General features: G+C 43.4%; 1 protein-coding gene across 1 annotated transcript in view; it reads right to left on the bottom strand.

Moving 5' to 3' along the window:
• IQCK (IQ motif containing K) overlaps positions 1-16499 on the bottom strand; it is a 149633-nt gene extending 133134 nt beyond the window's left edge. Inside the window, exons 1-3 of the mRNA XM_043456578.1 lie at positions 16493-16499; positions 16231-16281; positions 2228-2292 (exon numbers count right to left, since the gene is read on the bottom strand). Of these exons, the coding sequence (XP_043312513.1) occupies positions 2228-2292; positions 16231-16281; positions 16493-16499 (123 nt within the window). The remainder of the gene's footprint in view (positions 1-2227; positions 2293-16230; positions 16282-16492) is intronic.
• Positions 16500-16552: the final 53 nt, after the last annotated feature.

The raw sequence follows: 16552 nt of genomic DNA, 5'->3' as shown, positions 1-16552 counted from the left end.
TTCTCTCTCTTCTCTCCCAAGACACCTATAAATGACAATCAAGAAATAAACCCCTAGCAAAGAACAAAAGAGCAGAAACATCACTTTTCTGACAAAGGTCTGTCTAGTCAAAGCTATGGTTTTTCCAGTAGTCATGTATGGACCATAAAGAAGGCTGAGTGACGAAGAATTGATGCTTTCAAGTTGTGGTGCTGGAGAAGACTCCTGAGAGTCCCTTGGACTGCAAGGAGATCAAATCAGTCAATCCTAAAGGAAATCAATCCAAATCTTCATTGGAAGGACTGATGCTGAAGCTGAAGCTCCAATACTTCGGCCATCTGATGCGAAGAATTGACTCATTGGGAAAGACCCTGATGCTGGGAAAGATTGAAGGCAGGAGGAGAAAGGGGTGACAGAGAATGAGATGGTTGGATGGCATCATTAACCCGATGGACACGACTTTGATCAAACTCTGGAAGACGGTGGACAGAGGCGCCTGATGTGGTGCAGTCCATGGGGTCGCTGAGAGTCGGACATGACTTAGCAACTAAACAACAAGAAAGAATAGGAGGGCTGTCAGTGGGTGAGAGATCTTCAAACATTTCCAAAAGAAGCAGGATAAAGCCTGTTGTCAGATAACAGAGAGGAGTGGCAGCTCAGAATCCACAGGAGGAAACTGCCCTCAGAAGGCAAGTGTCCAGGTTCCCACTGGAATTCACAAGGGCTTCAGTGCTCAGAGATTCAATTCCACAGAGTGTGTAGATGATAAAGAAAACAATATACAGGCGAGGTTACATGAAAATCCAGCTGGGGTTTCCTTGGCCGGCTACCCAGTCACCCCTCCTCCTGCCCCCATCAGCATACATAAAGCTACATTCTCAGCAGCCCGATGTATCTTGCTCTCCTTCCTTTCCAATGAATCTTTTGTAAACAAATTAAACAAACAGCCTGGGAAAGAGTACAACTACTCAGGGTGCCAGGTTGGCAGTCAAAAGATAAACAAAAACACAAACCTCAACATTGATTTGGAGGCTCCCAGCTCAGTACCCAAATAGGGACTCCCTGCCTGCCAACCCTGAAGAAAAGTCCTCCAGAGGACAATCACCCGCCATGAGCTCCCAGTGTTTCTATTCATAGAAGTGACCCATCCAGAAAACAAACCTACATGTATGGCAGGAGAAAAAAAACCACACCTGCTTTGTAGAAAAATCCACTAAGGCCTGCATTTTAAATTTTGAATAAAAAAATCAGAACTTTCTACATAGGTGAGGAACATCAACAGCATAAAAGACAAAGATCAAGATCTAAAAAGAGTAACTGACCCCGAAGAGGCACAAATAATTCAGGGAAGAGAACTGCAATTAGTATCTGCGGAGAAACCTGAAAAAGCACTGCATCCATAAAGCAAGAACAGGATGCTAGGAAAAAGGAAAAATCATAGGCCATGGAAGTTCTTAGACACAGAATCTCTAACAGGGGCAGCTGCAGTGAGATACCAGAAGTCTAGAGACTTAGGTTTTGGACCCATTCCAGTGACACTGCTCATCCCTCAGAGCCTTACCTTTTTATTTTAAACTCCATTAAGACCTATTTTATTCCCAGGTACATTGCCTTAAGTAAGTAAGTGTTAGTCGCTCAGTCATGCCCGACTCTTTGCGACCCCATGGACTGCAGCCCACGAAGCTCCTCTGTCCATGAGATTTTCCAGGCAAGGATACTGGAGTGGGTTGCCATTTCCTTCTCCAGGGGATCTTCCCAACCCAGAGATCGAACCTGGGTCTCCTGCACTGCAGGCAGATTCTTTACCGACTGAGCTACAAGGGAAGCATCAATATTGCCTTAGGGCCTCCCTTTCTGAAGCCCTGTCCTTGGCCCTCTCTCTTCCTTAGTACAGTCTTAGCCCACCCAGCTATGCAAAAAGAAATCTGCTCCATCTGCAAAACTGTCCCCAACATGGAAGCGACACTGAATTCACTGGAAAGGTCCTCCTCTTCTAGGATCTCACTTGAACCCTACAGAGGCCCTGTGAGTCAGTCAAGGGTGACCTGCTCCATTTACAGAAACTGAGACTCAGAGTGGTTGTGTGATGTCCTTTAAGCAGCAGGGGTGGGACTGGCCAGTTCTGGTTCTGGTTCCAGGGCCTTTCCTTCCCCCACTTCCCGATCCATGACACTGATGCTCACCAGTTGTCAGTGCTGTTCTCCAGTTAGAACCTTTCAGTTAGGTTGGGGCCCCGGGTGATACTCACAGTAACCACAGCGTCTTGTTTGACTTTATATCCTTCAGGAAAGGGAGGAAGCTCAGCTTCATACTCTGCAGGGAGTGGAGGGAAAAAACAAAAGGCCCTCAATTCCATACTTCATTACAGCTTGATGTAATTCCCTTTCCTCTGAATAAAATATTCTTAAATTTTATTTTGGTTAGTGGTTTACAAAAGTGAAAAAAACAACAAACAGGGTGTTTATTTAAATGGGTGAGAGATGATTCTTCTCTTGCATCTGTCTAGGCTTTATGCAAGAGTTTGAGACTCTTCCTAAGCAGGTAGATTTAGATTTTGCCCCCCAAATTATGTTAATGACAGGGATAAAAGAGGAAGAAAATGAAGAGCATGGCGCAGGGAAGACACCAACGGCACACAGGAAGGAGAGGGGAGAAAAGGAAGACGAGAATGCTGTGTGTAGGAGGGCAGAATAAAAGAGACAGAGGCAAGATGAGCCATCTCAGGCAGTCCTGGGGATGGGTGTGAAGTTGGTTGCCAGATCGGCGCACATGGCTAGAAAAGCAATCCCATAAACCTTTGCTAGTCAAAACACTGCCCACAGACCAGCAGCATCAGCATTCCTGGGGAGTTAAAAACGCAGCTAAGGGGCTTCCCTGAAGGCTCAGTGGTAAAGAATCTGCCTGCCAGGGGCAGGAGAGAGAGGTTCCATCCCTGATCTGGGAGGATTCCACACACCTTGAGGCAACTAAGCCCCTGGGCCACAATGATTAAGTTTGTGCCCTAGAGCCCGTGCAACTGCAACTGGGGAGTAGCCCCTGCTCACTGCAAGTAGAGAAAGCCCTCAGGTAACGACGAAGACCCATCACAGCCAAAAATAAATAAAAATTATATATATTATAAAATAAAAATTATATATATAATTATATATATGTATACATATAATATATACACATACATAATACATATACAATAAAATTATAATACATGTGATATACATATAATATATACATATATGTATACATATAATATACATATAATACATACATATAATGTATAAATATAATATGTATACATACAATAATATATGTAATATGGATACATATATATGTAATGAAACTAAAGTTGGAGCAGTCCTACTTAAGCTCCAGTAAGTTTCCATCTTTGCTGTACATTAGAATCACCTGGTAGCTCTTTGAAAATGCCAATATTTTGGCCCAACCCCAGAAATTTTTATTCCAATAGGTCTGAGGCATGAATCAGAAAATCAGTATTCTTAAAGTCGTCAGCTGATTCTAACATGCAGTGAGATGGAGAACGGTTGCCAGGTTTCAAGACTGATCACAGTTAACCTGCTGCGGAGCTCAATGCAAAGAACATTCCGCACAAGTTCTATGACAGCTATTGCTGAGAGAAACAGAAAATGCCCATGGCCATATTAGTTACACCCCTAAGGGGAAGATGGTAAAATATTTCTGGAAAGGTCAGTGTTTCAAAGCAATCGCATAGTTGCTTTGTAGTGATGAGGGAAAACAAAATTTCTAGGTAAGAGGGAACTGATGCAGTTGTACTGGAGGCAAATTTTATCCCATCGTCTAGTTCCTTATCAGGTAGTAGAGCAATTCTCAACTTTTTTTTTTTTTTAACTCTTAGGTATCAGATTGGGGACAAGTACATCAGGACCCAGGTTACTAGCAACTTAACAGGTTTCTAGTGCTGTGTAACAAACTACCACAAACTTAGCAACTTGAAACAACGCAGATTTCTTATCTCACGCTTCCCGAGGGTCAGGGTTTCATCAGGTTGAAACCAGGGTGTGAGCCATGTGATCTCATCTGACAACTGCAGTCCTCTTCCAAGTTCACTGACGGTTGGTGGGATTCAGTTTCTTGTGGATGTAGGTCTGAAGTTCCCTTTTTTTGGGGGGGGTTGTTATGAAAACTGCTCTCAGCTTCTAGAGGCTGGCTACCCTCAGATCCCTGCCACAACAGCTCACTCATGGTTATTTGCTTCTTCAAAGCAAGCAGGAGTCTCTTCTGCTTGAATCTGACTTCTTTTAAGGACTCACCTGATTAAGCCAGGCCCACCCACGATAATCTCCCCAATTTAGAGTCAATTGAGGGAATTCCCTGGTAGCTCAGTGGTGAGGACTCTGAGCTTCCAGTGCCGGGGCTCTGGGTTCAATCCCTGGCCAGGGGAACTAAGATTCCATAAGCTGCGTGGTGCAGCCAAAAACAAAACTACAGATTCAATCTAGGAAAAAAAAAAGATAATGTCAATAGATTATACACTTAAAACAGATCTAGAAAATCCTTTGACACCAATCCCTGGGTTAGTATCTGCTTGGACAGCTGGGAAGTATGTGCACTAGGGGCAGGAATCTTGGGGACCATCTGAGAATTCTGCCCACCACAGTAGCTCTAGTTCTACCACTTTATTTTTTCCTCTCAACCAAAAAATGTAAATTCACTGTCATCCCCCAACATGTTGAGAATCACCAATGTGGTGTAAAAACTGTTTATTTGGATTTAAGATACACATACATTTACGGGCTTCCCGGTAGCTCAGTTGGCAAAGAATCCGCCTGCAATGCGGGAGACTTAGGTTCAATCCTTGGGTTGGGAAGATCACCTGGAGGAGGGCATGGCAATCCAGTCCAGTATTCTTGCCTGGAGAATCCCCATGGACAGAGGAGCCTGGCTGGCTTCAGTCCGTGGGGTCACAAAGAGATGGATACAGCTGAGTGACAAGGCACAGCATAGCATACATTTATAGCTTTGATTACAAAAGCAATACGTGCTTATTGTGAGAAAAATTCCAAAGAACACAGAGATGTCTTATCACACCTAATCCCATTACATCTCATAACTATTGTTGGAATTGGCATAGATTCCTCCAAGCCTTTTTCAATGCATTTAATAACATTTGTACATATTTCACATTCATTTACTTTAGATCTCCTAGACTAGGTCAAATCACCCAAGCATAGAACCTGATAAATACTGTCTTTATTCTGCAAAGCTCATATCAAGTCTTATTCTTATTTGAAATTTATAAAAATTATTGAGTATCTCTTCTAATAGACTGGTTTTCTTTGTGGGGGTGGGGGCAGGGATGTACCTGGTCTATTTGTGCTCACCATCATATTCCCAAAGAATATGAAGCTGAATGAATACTTTTTTTTTTAAAGAAAAACTGTTGGACTCTGCACAGCATGTGGGATCTTAGTTCCCCTACCAGGCATCAAACACACGCCCCTGCATTGGAAGCGCCAAGTCTTAACCACTGGACTACCAGGGAGGAGGTGCTTTTGTAGGATTAACTCTTAGATGTGAAATTGTTCTTTCAAATGAAAAAATGATTTAAATTTTGGGCCAAATTGCCCTCCAAAAGGTTTACAATAATTCATACTCCTAAGTCTGTCTGTTCCTCTCAGGTATAATCTATCTTACACATATTTAAAAGTAATTTTACTTTTATCTATATTTCTTTAATTATTATTTATCTGCCACTTATATTTTTCCCAAGCAGAAATTTGATGGAAAATATACAAACTTTTTCATCATACAACCACGTAAGATATAGTTATGATTATGCATATGAATCTGCAGAAGTATGGGAAAATAATTAGCTTCAGGACAATCTGATGTGTTATTTCAAGCCTCTGTAATGTTTAAGAGAATTTGGCATATTTGAGAATTTAACACCGCCATCACCTTGCAATTTTAATTAAAACACATATAATTGATTAAAGACTGATGCTTTTTACATTGAAAGCTTGTATGAATTTGATTAACTTTGTACAGAGAACTGAAGAAAAATTTGCTGGTTTGGCATTAGAAATTCTTAAGAAAATCAGGTGCATTACATGTATATATGTTAACAATCTTTTAGTTGCTTAAGCTTGTAAACTGGATTCCAGGTCTCTGTTTTCGAAAGTTTGCTTTAAGCACTTCACTTTGACGAAAGACCTACCTGTGTTCACTAACCAAAATTAGTCCAAAAAGCGTTGTTGTTTTTATGAGAAAAGATGAAAAATGAAAAAGAACATTCAGTTTGTTGTGCAGTGAACTGTTGTAGAGGAAGCGTGTACCCCAAGCAGTAGAGTTCAGTTCAGTTCAGTTCAGTTCAGTCACTCCGTCATGTCCAACTCTGTGACCCCATGAACTGCAGCACGCCAGGCCTCCCTGTTCACCACCAACTCCGGGAGTTTACCCAAACTCACGTCCATTGGGTCGGTGATGCCATGCTCCTTCCCTGGGCCTACACTGAACAACTCAGCATCAAGCCACCATAGCTTTGAATTCTCTGTGAACACTGTGCTTTATCTCGATTTATTTTATGCATCCTTTAGCAAGATATGTCCTAAAGTACAATTGCTTCTTCACTTTATGCCATTTTGGCTTCTGAAAGGTTGCATAGGAACTCTCTACTTTTAGATAGCAGGGGGAACCTGAAATTGGTTAGGGGAATTTGATGTTACACGTCTGTTAAACAAACAGTAATCCAAGAACAAGTAAAGGTAGATGTTTATTTTACACAACAAAGGCAACATTATGCCAAGAGGCAGAGCAGAAACAGCCTCTAATCCTGTTGGTGGAGCAGAACCCTTGCGCTCAAATTGGAACCTGCTCCCCACTCCGCCATGCTCCAGGGACGTGAGGTAATGAAATGTCTTTACTGCTCAGGCCACTATTGGTGGGGCTTTCTGCGATTTGCAGCTGAACATGTTTCTAACTGAAACAGCCATTAAAATGCAACGTTCCCCAACAGTGGCCTACTGGAAATGGATGAACCAGGAAGGTGGAGGCTGGAAGTGAATCCAGTGAACACTTGGCTAGCATACACTGTGGAGGGGCTGTGCAAGGCGCTGGAGGGACAGACGAAGGGGGAGATGAGCTTGTTTGGTGAGGGGATGGATGGTAAGACTCAGCGGTTACGAGGTGTGAAAGCAATGCTATAGAGGGCTGCACTCGGGAAGCACCAAGAAGAGGCTTCAAAATCAGTGTGAAGAATAGAAGGCTTTCCAGAAGAGAGGTCACTTGGGCTTGAGTCTTAAAAGATGAAGATAGAGGCAGAGATTGTCCAGTGAGAGGCAGAGCTTGTGCAAAGGCTCAGAGGAATGGAACAGTATGGTGTGTCGGAAGACATGGTTTCTTATGGCTAAAGGTACACAGCACAGGACAGTGGTACTGGGGCTTAGTCACTTGCCAAGAGAGCTTATTTAAAATGCAGAGCTTAGGGACTCACCCCCAAGGAATAGAGCAAGTCATCACACCAAAGGAATTTGCACTCTAGCAAGTATCTGGGAGATTGTGACATAGGTGCCCCAGTTCTACACTTTGAACCACGCTGGCGTGATGCTTAAGGGCTTGAAGTTGAGTGTGGCGCATATCTGAGTTGGAGTCTGATTCTACCACTTACTTGGGGGCAAGTTTAAGTTCTCTATGCCTCAATTTCCTTATCTGTTTAAACCACCAAGTTGCTGTGAGGTTTAGACAAGAGGAAAATCAAGCACCTGGCACAGTGCCTGGCACATAAAGGGCAGCTCTGTAAGTGTTAACCATTAGGATGATTTGGATAAATGGTAGGTGATGAGCCTAAAAAATAAAAAAGAGAGACAGAGACCAAATGATTGGTTTTTTTATTTTATTTATTTATGTTTGGCTGGGACTTTGTTGCTTCGAGGGCTTTTCTCTAGTTGCAGTGAGCAGGGGCTACCCTCAAGCTGCGGTGCGCTGGCTTCTCATTGTGGTGGCTTCTCTTGTTGTAGAGCTCAGGCTCTCGGGCACATGTGCTTCGGTAGTTGCGGCTCGTGGGCTCAGTAGTTGTGGCTCCCTGGATCTAGAGCACAGGCTCAGTAGTTGTGGCTCATGGGCTTAGTTGCTCCACAGCATGTGGGATCTTCCCAGATCAGGGATCGAAGCGGGGCCTCCTGCCTGGGCTGATGGATTCTTTACCACTGAGTCACCAGGGAAGTCTGAGACCAAGTTATTAAAGGGCTTAGATGTTCAGCTAAAAAGTTAATGTTCACCGTGAAAGCTGTGAAAATCATTCCAGGTCATCGGATAATGTGATCAGATTTTAATTTGAGAGAGCTTCTTGTAGAAAGACAGTCTGGAAGGAAGCCCTTCCCCATTAGAAAGCTACAGCGGCAATCTAAACAGGGAGTGGTAAGGGCCATAAGAACCAGGGGGTGGGGAGTTGGGGCTCACAGGAGATGTGGAGCCAGTAGGATCTATAGGGATTAGAGAATCAATGTAGGGACCATGAAAAGTGAAAAGGATGCATATAAGATGAACTGCTGATTTCTGGACTGGCAGTCTATGATGGAAAATAACTGTCGGTGTCTTGAACAGTGCCTTGGGTCAATGCCTGGCCCAGCATGGGCAGATATGATGACTGATGTATGAGCACGATTTCATCACAGCCGTGAGACAGGAGCTCATGGGTTTATAAAGGAATGGGAATGACAGTCGTGGTGAAATTGAGCCGGACCCTATGGTCCTAGCCCACCATGTCCTCCACTTGCCTTCTGTTTGTGGGAAAACTTTAGCCAAAGAATAACCAGAGAAGTGAGAAAATGCAGAAACAGGAAAGCAGTCCAACAAAACTAAATAATAATAGTTTAGTCATTAAGCACAGTCAGGGACCTTTTAGTTCCATCTCAAGCAGGACTATAGATAATATTCTGAGCCGTATCCTGTGAGCTGTCTTACAAGTACTGAAATACCCACCAGGTCGGGGAAGAAGTTAACTACATGATGAGCAGACCGTAGCCATAACATAAGCTGCCACAATTCCAAGAACTGACCTCAAGCAAATGGGAACAAACCGACCCTGGAACTGAAGATCACCTGTACTCTAAACAGTCAAGATGATTCTGGCCCGACCACCGATGACCAATTTCAGGACTGTCACAGCTGATTGTGCTATTTCTGCATGCAGCCCTCTCCCTCAGACTACTGGTTGGGCAGGGGTGTGTGGGGGGGGGCAGAGGCAAGGAGTTGGCCTTTGGACAGGAGTCTGCCTCCCCCACCTCCCCACCCCCCGCCCACAGGTTGCCAGCACCCAAAAAAAGCATCCTTTCCTTTCCACCAAACTTGCCTCTTTATTGGCTTTTGAGTGATGAGTAGCCAGACTTCACTTCTGGTTGCAGTGCAAACAATAGTTCTTTTTGGAAGTTCAGCTGAGAGGGCGTGAGGGACAGACAAGAGCTAGAAGACGACAGGGGTCCAAGGAGAGGCTTTCCCCAAGCTAACTGGCTATAGGACGATGGAGGGAAAAGCCAGCAGAGAAGTTAAAGATGTGGGAGAGATGAGTGATAGAGCAGGATCTGAGGACACCAAGAGGATGGCACCAAAGCACAGATGCAGGGCTGAGCTGTGTGGGTAGCGCGATAAATACTTCTTCCATGTATGAACACACAAATCTGCTTGCTGGTATTTGCAAGTTGGAGGATTCTCTCCCTGCTCCTGATCACCTGCCTAGTCTCAGTGAATGCCTCCTCCAGCTGTCAGATGGTTTCACCGGGTCAGAGGAGTGGAGTGAAAACTCGGGACCAGCACACGCAGGCAACGTGAGAAGGCGCCGATGGGTGCTGCCGGATAGGCACTGCGGACAAGCCGCCTGCTGCCGTTTTTCTCTGGCTGCTCAGCTGCCATGCTGGGGAGCAAGCACTGACTCAGAACTGGTCTGTGTTGTCACCTAGCAGGTGGCATGAAGGGACCTGGCTTCACAACAGCATTGAGAGCTGAGGCCAGAGACTAGCTTTGGAGTGATGAACTAACGGCAATAATGAGGATGCCAATGGCAATGATAATAACAGCAGTATCAGAATAGAAGACTGTAAGCTCCAAGTAATTTGACTCAGTCTTGGTTAAGACCATAGTTAAAAATCATTAAGTCATAAGCAATCACAAGATTTAATTGGAAGTCTTAGCAGGAAAGACGTTTATTGATACTAATACAGGTGCTTTTGAGAATAAAAAGCCCCAGATTAGCTGTCACTAGAAAGGTGAGAAAACTGAAGAATATTAACAAGCAAGTCATCTACAGACAAACACATGCACAGGACTAGACAGACAGAATAAAGGTCTTAACACCTATTCTCATTCTCTTGAAACTGAGTTTCTGACAGTTCTGTTAGCTGTGATGATTTGCTTTTTAAATGGAGATATCCTAACAAAATATAATACTTAACCTCAAACACAGGATCATTACCAAGCCTGCTTTTCATGTTTGCCATGAGAAACTGAATTTACTATGTTTGTTATAGAAAATTACATTTGTGAGAATGTTTGTTTTAAGAAACTGGATCTACCATCCACGTTATAACAATCATTTCAGGGCCTGTGTGTATAAACTCACCATCTTTGACCTCATTAACTTATATTTCTAACTCTACCACTTTGTAAATGACATCAATTTAGCTGCTTTTCAGAGCAATCAAACACTTCTGTCTTTACCTTCTTGCTACAGGACTGTTTGACAAAAATAAATTCCACGATTCTAAAACAAACGCAAAGCATGCTTCTTTCCCAACATCAGAACATTTATTAAGCACTTTGTAAATGCCAGGACTCTGCCAAGCACCTTTGCATATGTCATCTTAAGCCATCCTCACAACAGCCCTGTGAGGTAGGCACAAGGATTATCCCCTCTTTGAGTTGTTGAGCAGCTTCCCCAACAAAACACCACTAGTCAACTGCATTGTGAAGAGCTGTTTGCCCTAGAGAAGTGCACACTCCCGGGAAAAGACAGCCACAATAACAACCTTCTATTGACATTTGAGTGTTCTCATAATGGTACTGTGATTAGCAACTTGGATCACAGCACCAGGAGGGTAAGGACCAAGAGGTAGATGTTATAAGGAAAACAACCAAGATGAAAAAGATTTTTCTAGGTATAATGCAATATGGGAGAAGGAATTCAAGTACTGGGTAGGAGTTGAAATAGATGGTCATCTATGTCATCTATTTCTATGATCAAATAGATATCTATCACCTCTGAGTCCATTATTCTCTTTTCTTTGAATTTTTCAACTCTCTCATCACTCTCTCCTGCTACCTAGTCCAATATACTGGCACATTCAGTCTTTTCTCCATTCAACATTTACTGACCTGCACTGTCCAATATAGTGGTCATCAGCCACATGCAGCTGCGTTAGCTTATCAGAACTTATTAGAAGCAAAACAAAAAATTCAGTTCCAAGGTTGCACTAATCACATTTCAAGTGCTCAATACCCATATGTGAAAGTTCTACTGGACAGCACTCTTTCAGACAGTTGAGGCAGTGATGGTAGCCACAAGAATGAAAAATCTGAGTTCCTGACCTTGAGGAGTACACAATCTTAGGAAGGAAAATAAAACATCCAGCATTATTTATTAAGAGGAATACACACTAAGCCCTTGCCATAAAATGGGCACTTTGCTAAGCCCTTTCGGAAGTGACCCTTTAGCTGCATCCTCCTAACACCATGAAATAGGTGCCGTTATTATGCTTACTTTACTGACGGGATGAGATGCAAGTACACTTCGCTTTATTGTGGGTTTCATAGTGGGTTTCATCCTGTCTTTGCTCTGAGGGATAAGGATACGAGGCTCATGGAAGCTTCCTGATGGGAGAAACAGACTGTGGGGGAAACTGGGTCTTGTACTTATGGGTGGGGCCATGCTCAGTAAATCTTTATTGCACTTTGAAGCTATAGAGTTTTTCTTTACTACAAGTTGAAGATTTGTGGCAATCCCACCCACGTCAAGCAAGTCATTTCTCAACAGTATTTGCTCAGCTTGGGTCTGTGTCACATTTTGGGAAGTCTCACAATATTTCTAACTTTTTCTTTATTTTGTATTTGTCATGGTGATATGTGCTCTTTGACATTAGTATTGCAAAAAGACCATAACTCATGGAATACTAAGATGACAGTGACAGCACTTTTTTTAGCAATAAAGTATTTTTATTTTTGGCCACCCTGGCTTGTGGGATTTTAGTTTCCCTACCAGGATTGAACCCAGGCCCTCTGAAGTGAAAGCTTGGAGTCCTAACCACTGGACCACCAGGGAATTCCCCAGCAATAAACTATTTTAAATTAAGGCATATACAGAGTTTTTTTTAGACACAATGCTATCACGCACTTAATAGACTACAGGATTGTGTAAACGAACTTTTATGGGTAGTCAAAAAATCTGTGAGTCCGTTTATTGCTGTGGTCTGAAGTCCAGTAACTTGGAAGTATGCTAGGTATACCTACCTTGTCCAAGGTGTGTGAAGAGCAGCAAGACCAAGGGTACATTGCAGGCCAACAAAGGAAGGTGAGCTAAACACCATTTGGGGATTTTAAGGAAGGTTAGAAGCAGACAGGGCTTCCCTCATAACTCAGTCAGTAAAGAATCTGACTGCAATGCAGGAGATCTGGGTTCGATTCCTGGGTCGGGAAAATCCCCTAGAGAAGGAAATGGAAACCCACTCTAGTATTCTTGCCTGGAAAACCCCATGGACAGAGGAGCCTGGCGGGCTACAGCCCATGGGGTGGCGAGAGCAGGACACGACTTAGCAACTAAACCACCACAGAAGTAGAGAAGAACTAAAGCCAACTCTGTCTAGACCGTGGCTGCTCAACACGTGGGCCACAGACCATCTACATCCGAATTACCTGGGGTGTTCCTTAAAAGTGCAAACCCCTCCATCCCATTAGGAGCCCTGTGGGCAGGGCCTGGGAATCTACGTTTTAAATAAGCTTCCCGTCTCCATCTCAGTGCTTCTTTCCTGCTCACTAAAGGAGGTTTTATTCTTTCTGGAGTTTTTTCTCCACTCTTCTCCAGTAGTATATTGGGGACCGATTGACCTGGGGAGTTCTTCTTTCGGTGTCATATCTTTTTGCCTTTTCATACTGTTCATGAGGTTCTCAAGGCAAGAATACTGAAATGGTTTGCCATGCCCTTCTCCAGTGGACCACATTTTGCCAGAACTCTCCACCATGACCCATCTGTCTTGGGTGGCCCTACACGGCATGGCTCATAGTTTCATTGAGTTAGACAAGGCTGTGGTCCATGGGATCAGTTTGATTAGTTTTCTGTGACTGTGGATTTCATTCTGTCTTCCCTCTGAGATATAAGGATACAAGGCTTATGGAAGCTTCCTGATGGGAGAGACTGACTGTGGAGGAAACTGGGTCTTACTTATACTTATGAGTTGGGCCATGCTCAGTAAATCTTTAATCCAATTTTCTGTTGCTGGGCGAGGCTGTGTTCCCTCCCTGTTGTTTGATCTGACACCAAACTATGGTGGAGGTAATGAATAATAGCAACCTCCTTCCTTGCTGTAAAGAAAAATATTGCTGTAAAGAACAATATTGCATAGGAACCTGGAATGTTAGGTCCATGAATCAAGGTAAACTCGAAGTGGTCAAACAGGAGATGGCAAGAGTGAACAGTGAACACTGACATTTTAGGAATCAGTGAAATAAAATGGACTGAAATGGGCAAATTTAACTCAGATGACCATTATATCTATTACTGTGGGCAAGAATCCCTTAGAAGAAATGGAGTAGCATTCATAGTCAACAAAAGAGTTCGAAATGCAATTCTTGGCTGCAATCTCAAAAATGACAGAATGATCTCTGTTTGTTTCCAAGACAAGCCTTCAATATCACAGTAATCCAAGTCTACGCCCCAACCAGTAATGCTGAAGTTGAACGGTTCTATGAAGACCTACAAGACCTTTTAGAACTGACACCCAAAAAAGATGTCCTTTTCATTATAGAAGACTGGAATGCAAAAGTAGAAGTGAAGAGATACCTGGAGTAACAGGCAAATTTGGCCTTGGAGTACAAAATGAAGTAGAGCAAAGGCTAACAGAGTTTTGCCAACAGAACGCACGGGTCATAGCAAACATCCGCTTCCAACAACACAAGAGACAACTCTACACATGGACATCACCAGATGGTCAATACCAAAATCAGATTGATTCTATTACTTGCAGCCAAAGATGGAGAAGCTCTATACAGTCAGCAAAAGCAAGACTGGGAGCTGACTGTGTCTCAGATCATGAACTCCTTATTGCCAAATTCAGACTGAAATTGAAGAAAGTAGGAAAAACCACTAGACCATTCAGGAATGACCTAAATCAAATCCCTTATGATTATACAGTGGATGTGATAAATAGATTCAAGGGATTAGATCTGATAGTGTGCTTGAAGAACTATGGAGGGAGGTTCGTGACATTGTACAGGAGCCAGGGATCAAGACCATCCCCAAGAAAAAGAAATGTAAAAAGGCAAAATGGTTGTCTAACCAGGACTTACAAATAACTGAGAAAAGAGAAGTGAAAGGCAAAGGAGAAAAGGAAAGATATACCCATTTGAATGCAGAGTTCCAAAGGATAGCAAGGAGAGATAAGAAAGCCTTCCTCGGTGATCAGTGCAAAGAAATAGAGTAAAATAACAGAATGGGAAAGACTAGAGATCTCTTCAAGAAAATTAGAGATGCCAAGGGAATATTTCATGCAAAGATGGGCTCAATAAAGAATAGAAATGGTATGGACCTAACAGAATCAGAAGATATTAAGAAGAGGTGGCAAGAGTACACAGAAGAACTAGATAAGAAAGATCTTCAGATAATCATGATGGTGTGTTCACTCACCTAGAGCCAGACATCCTGGAATGTGAAGTCAAGTGGCCTTAGGAAGTATCACTACAAACAAAGCTAGTGGAGGTGATGGAATTCCAGTTAAGCTATTTCAAATCCTAAAAGATTATGCTGTGAAAATGCTGCACTCAATATGCCAGCAAATGTGGAAAACTCAGCAGTGGCCACAGGACTGGAAAACGTGAGTTTTCATTCCAATCCCAAAAAAACGCAATGCCAAAGAATGCTCAAGCTACCGCACAGTTGCACTCAGCTCACATGCTAGCAAGTGATGCTCAAAATTCTCCAAGCCAGGCTTCAACAGCACAGGAACCGTGAACTTCCAGATGTTCAAGCTGGATTTAGAAAAGGCAGAGGAACCAGAGATCAAATTGCCAACATCCGCTGGATCATCGAAAAAGCAAGAGAGTTCCAGAAAAACATTTATTTTGTTTTATTGACTACACCAAAGCCTTTGACTGTGTGGATCAAACAAACTGGGAAATTCTTCAAGAGATGGGAATACCAGACCACCTTACCTGCCTCCTGAGAAATGTGTATGCAGGTCAAGAACCAACAGTTAGAACTGGAAATGGAAAAACCGGATGGTTCCAAATTGGGAAAGGAGTACATCAAGGCTGTATACTGTCGCCCTGCTTATTTAACTTATATGCAGAGCACATCATGTGAAATGCCGGCTGGATGAAGCATAAACTGGAATCAAGATTGCCGAGAGAAATATCAATAACCTCAAATACACAGATGACACCACCCTTAGGGCAGAAAGAAAAGAACTAAAGAGCCTCTTGATGAAAGTGAAAGAGAAGAGTGAAAAAGTTGGCTTAAAGCTCAGCATTCAGAAAACTAAGATCCTGGCATCTGGTCCCATCACTTCATGGCAAATAGATGGGGAAACAATGGAAACAGTAAGAGCCTTTATTTTCTTGGACTCCAAAATCACTGCAGATAGTGACTGCAGCCATGAAGTTAGGAGATGCTTGGTCCTTGGAAGAAAAGATATGACCAACCTAGACAGCATACTAAAAAGCAGACAACACTTTGCCGGCAAAGGTCCATATAGTCAAAGCTATGATTTTTCCAGGAGTCATGTATGGATGTGAGAGTTGGACTATAAAGAAAGCTGAGCACTGAAGAATTGATGCTTTTGAACTGTGGTGTTGGAAAAGACTCTTGAGAGTCCCTTGGACTACAAGGAGATCAAACCTGTCAATCCTAAAGGAAATCAGTCCTGAATGTTCATTGGGAGAACTGATGCTGAAGCTGAAACTCCAACACTTTGGCCACCTGATGCGAAGAACTGACTCACTGGAAAAGACCCTGATGCTGGGAATGATTGAAAGCAGAAAAAGGGGACGACAGAGGATGAGATAGTTGGATGGCATTACCGACTGGATGGATATGTGCTTCAGCAAGCTCCAGGAGTTGGTGATGGACAGGGAAGCCTGGCGCGCTGCAGTCCACGGGGTCGCCAAGAGTCGGACACGACTGAGCACTAAACTGAAAGGAGGTTGCAGCATCACTGGGTAACGCCAAGGTCCCTTTTATTCCCCTTTCTTTCCCTTGCCTTCAACCTGACTATGGACTTCGGCTGGGGACTGAGCTGCGTAACCTCGGGCAAGCCTCTCAAGAGTCTCAGTTTCCCCGCACGTAACATGGGGAGCCCGGCGGGCCCGCGGTAAGGCTGCCTGGAGGCCTCACACGTCAGCC

Source organism: Cervus canadensis, chromosome 32 (assembly GCF_019320065.1).
Source record: "Cervus canadensis isolate Bull #8, Minnesota chromosome 32, ASM1932006v1, whole genome shotgun sequence".
NCBI classification, from domain to species: domain Eukaryota; kingdom Metazoa; phylum Chordata; class Mammalia; order Artiodactyla; family Cervidae; genus Cervus; species Cervus canadensis.
Note: the sequence above shows the minus strand (reverse complement) of the source record. Positions and strands in the feature narration are given on the sequence as shown.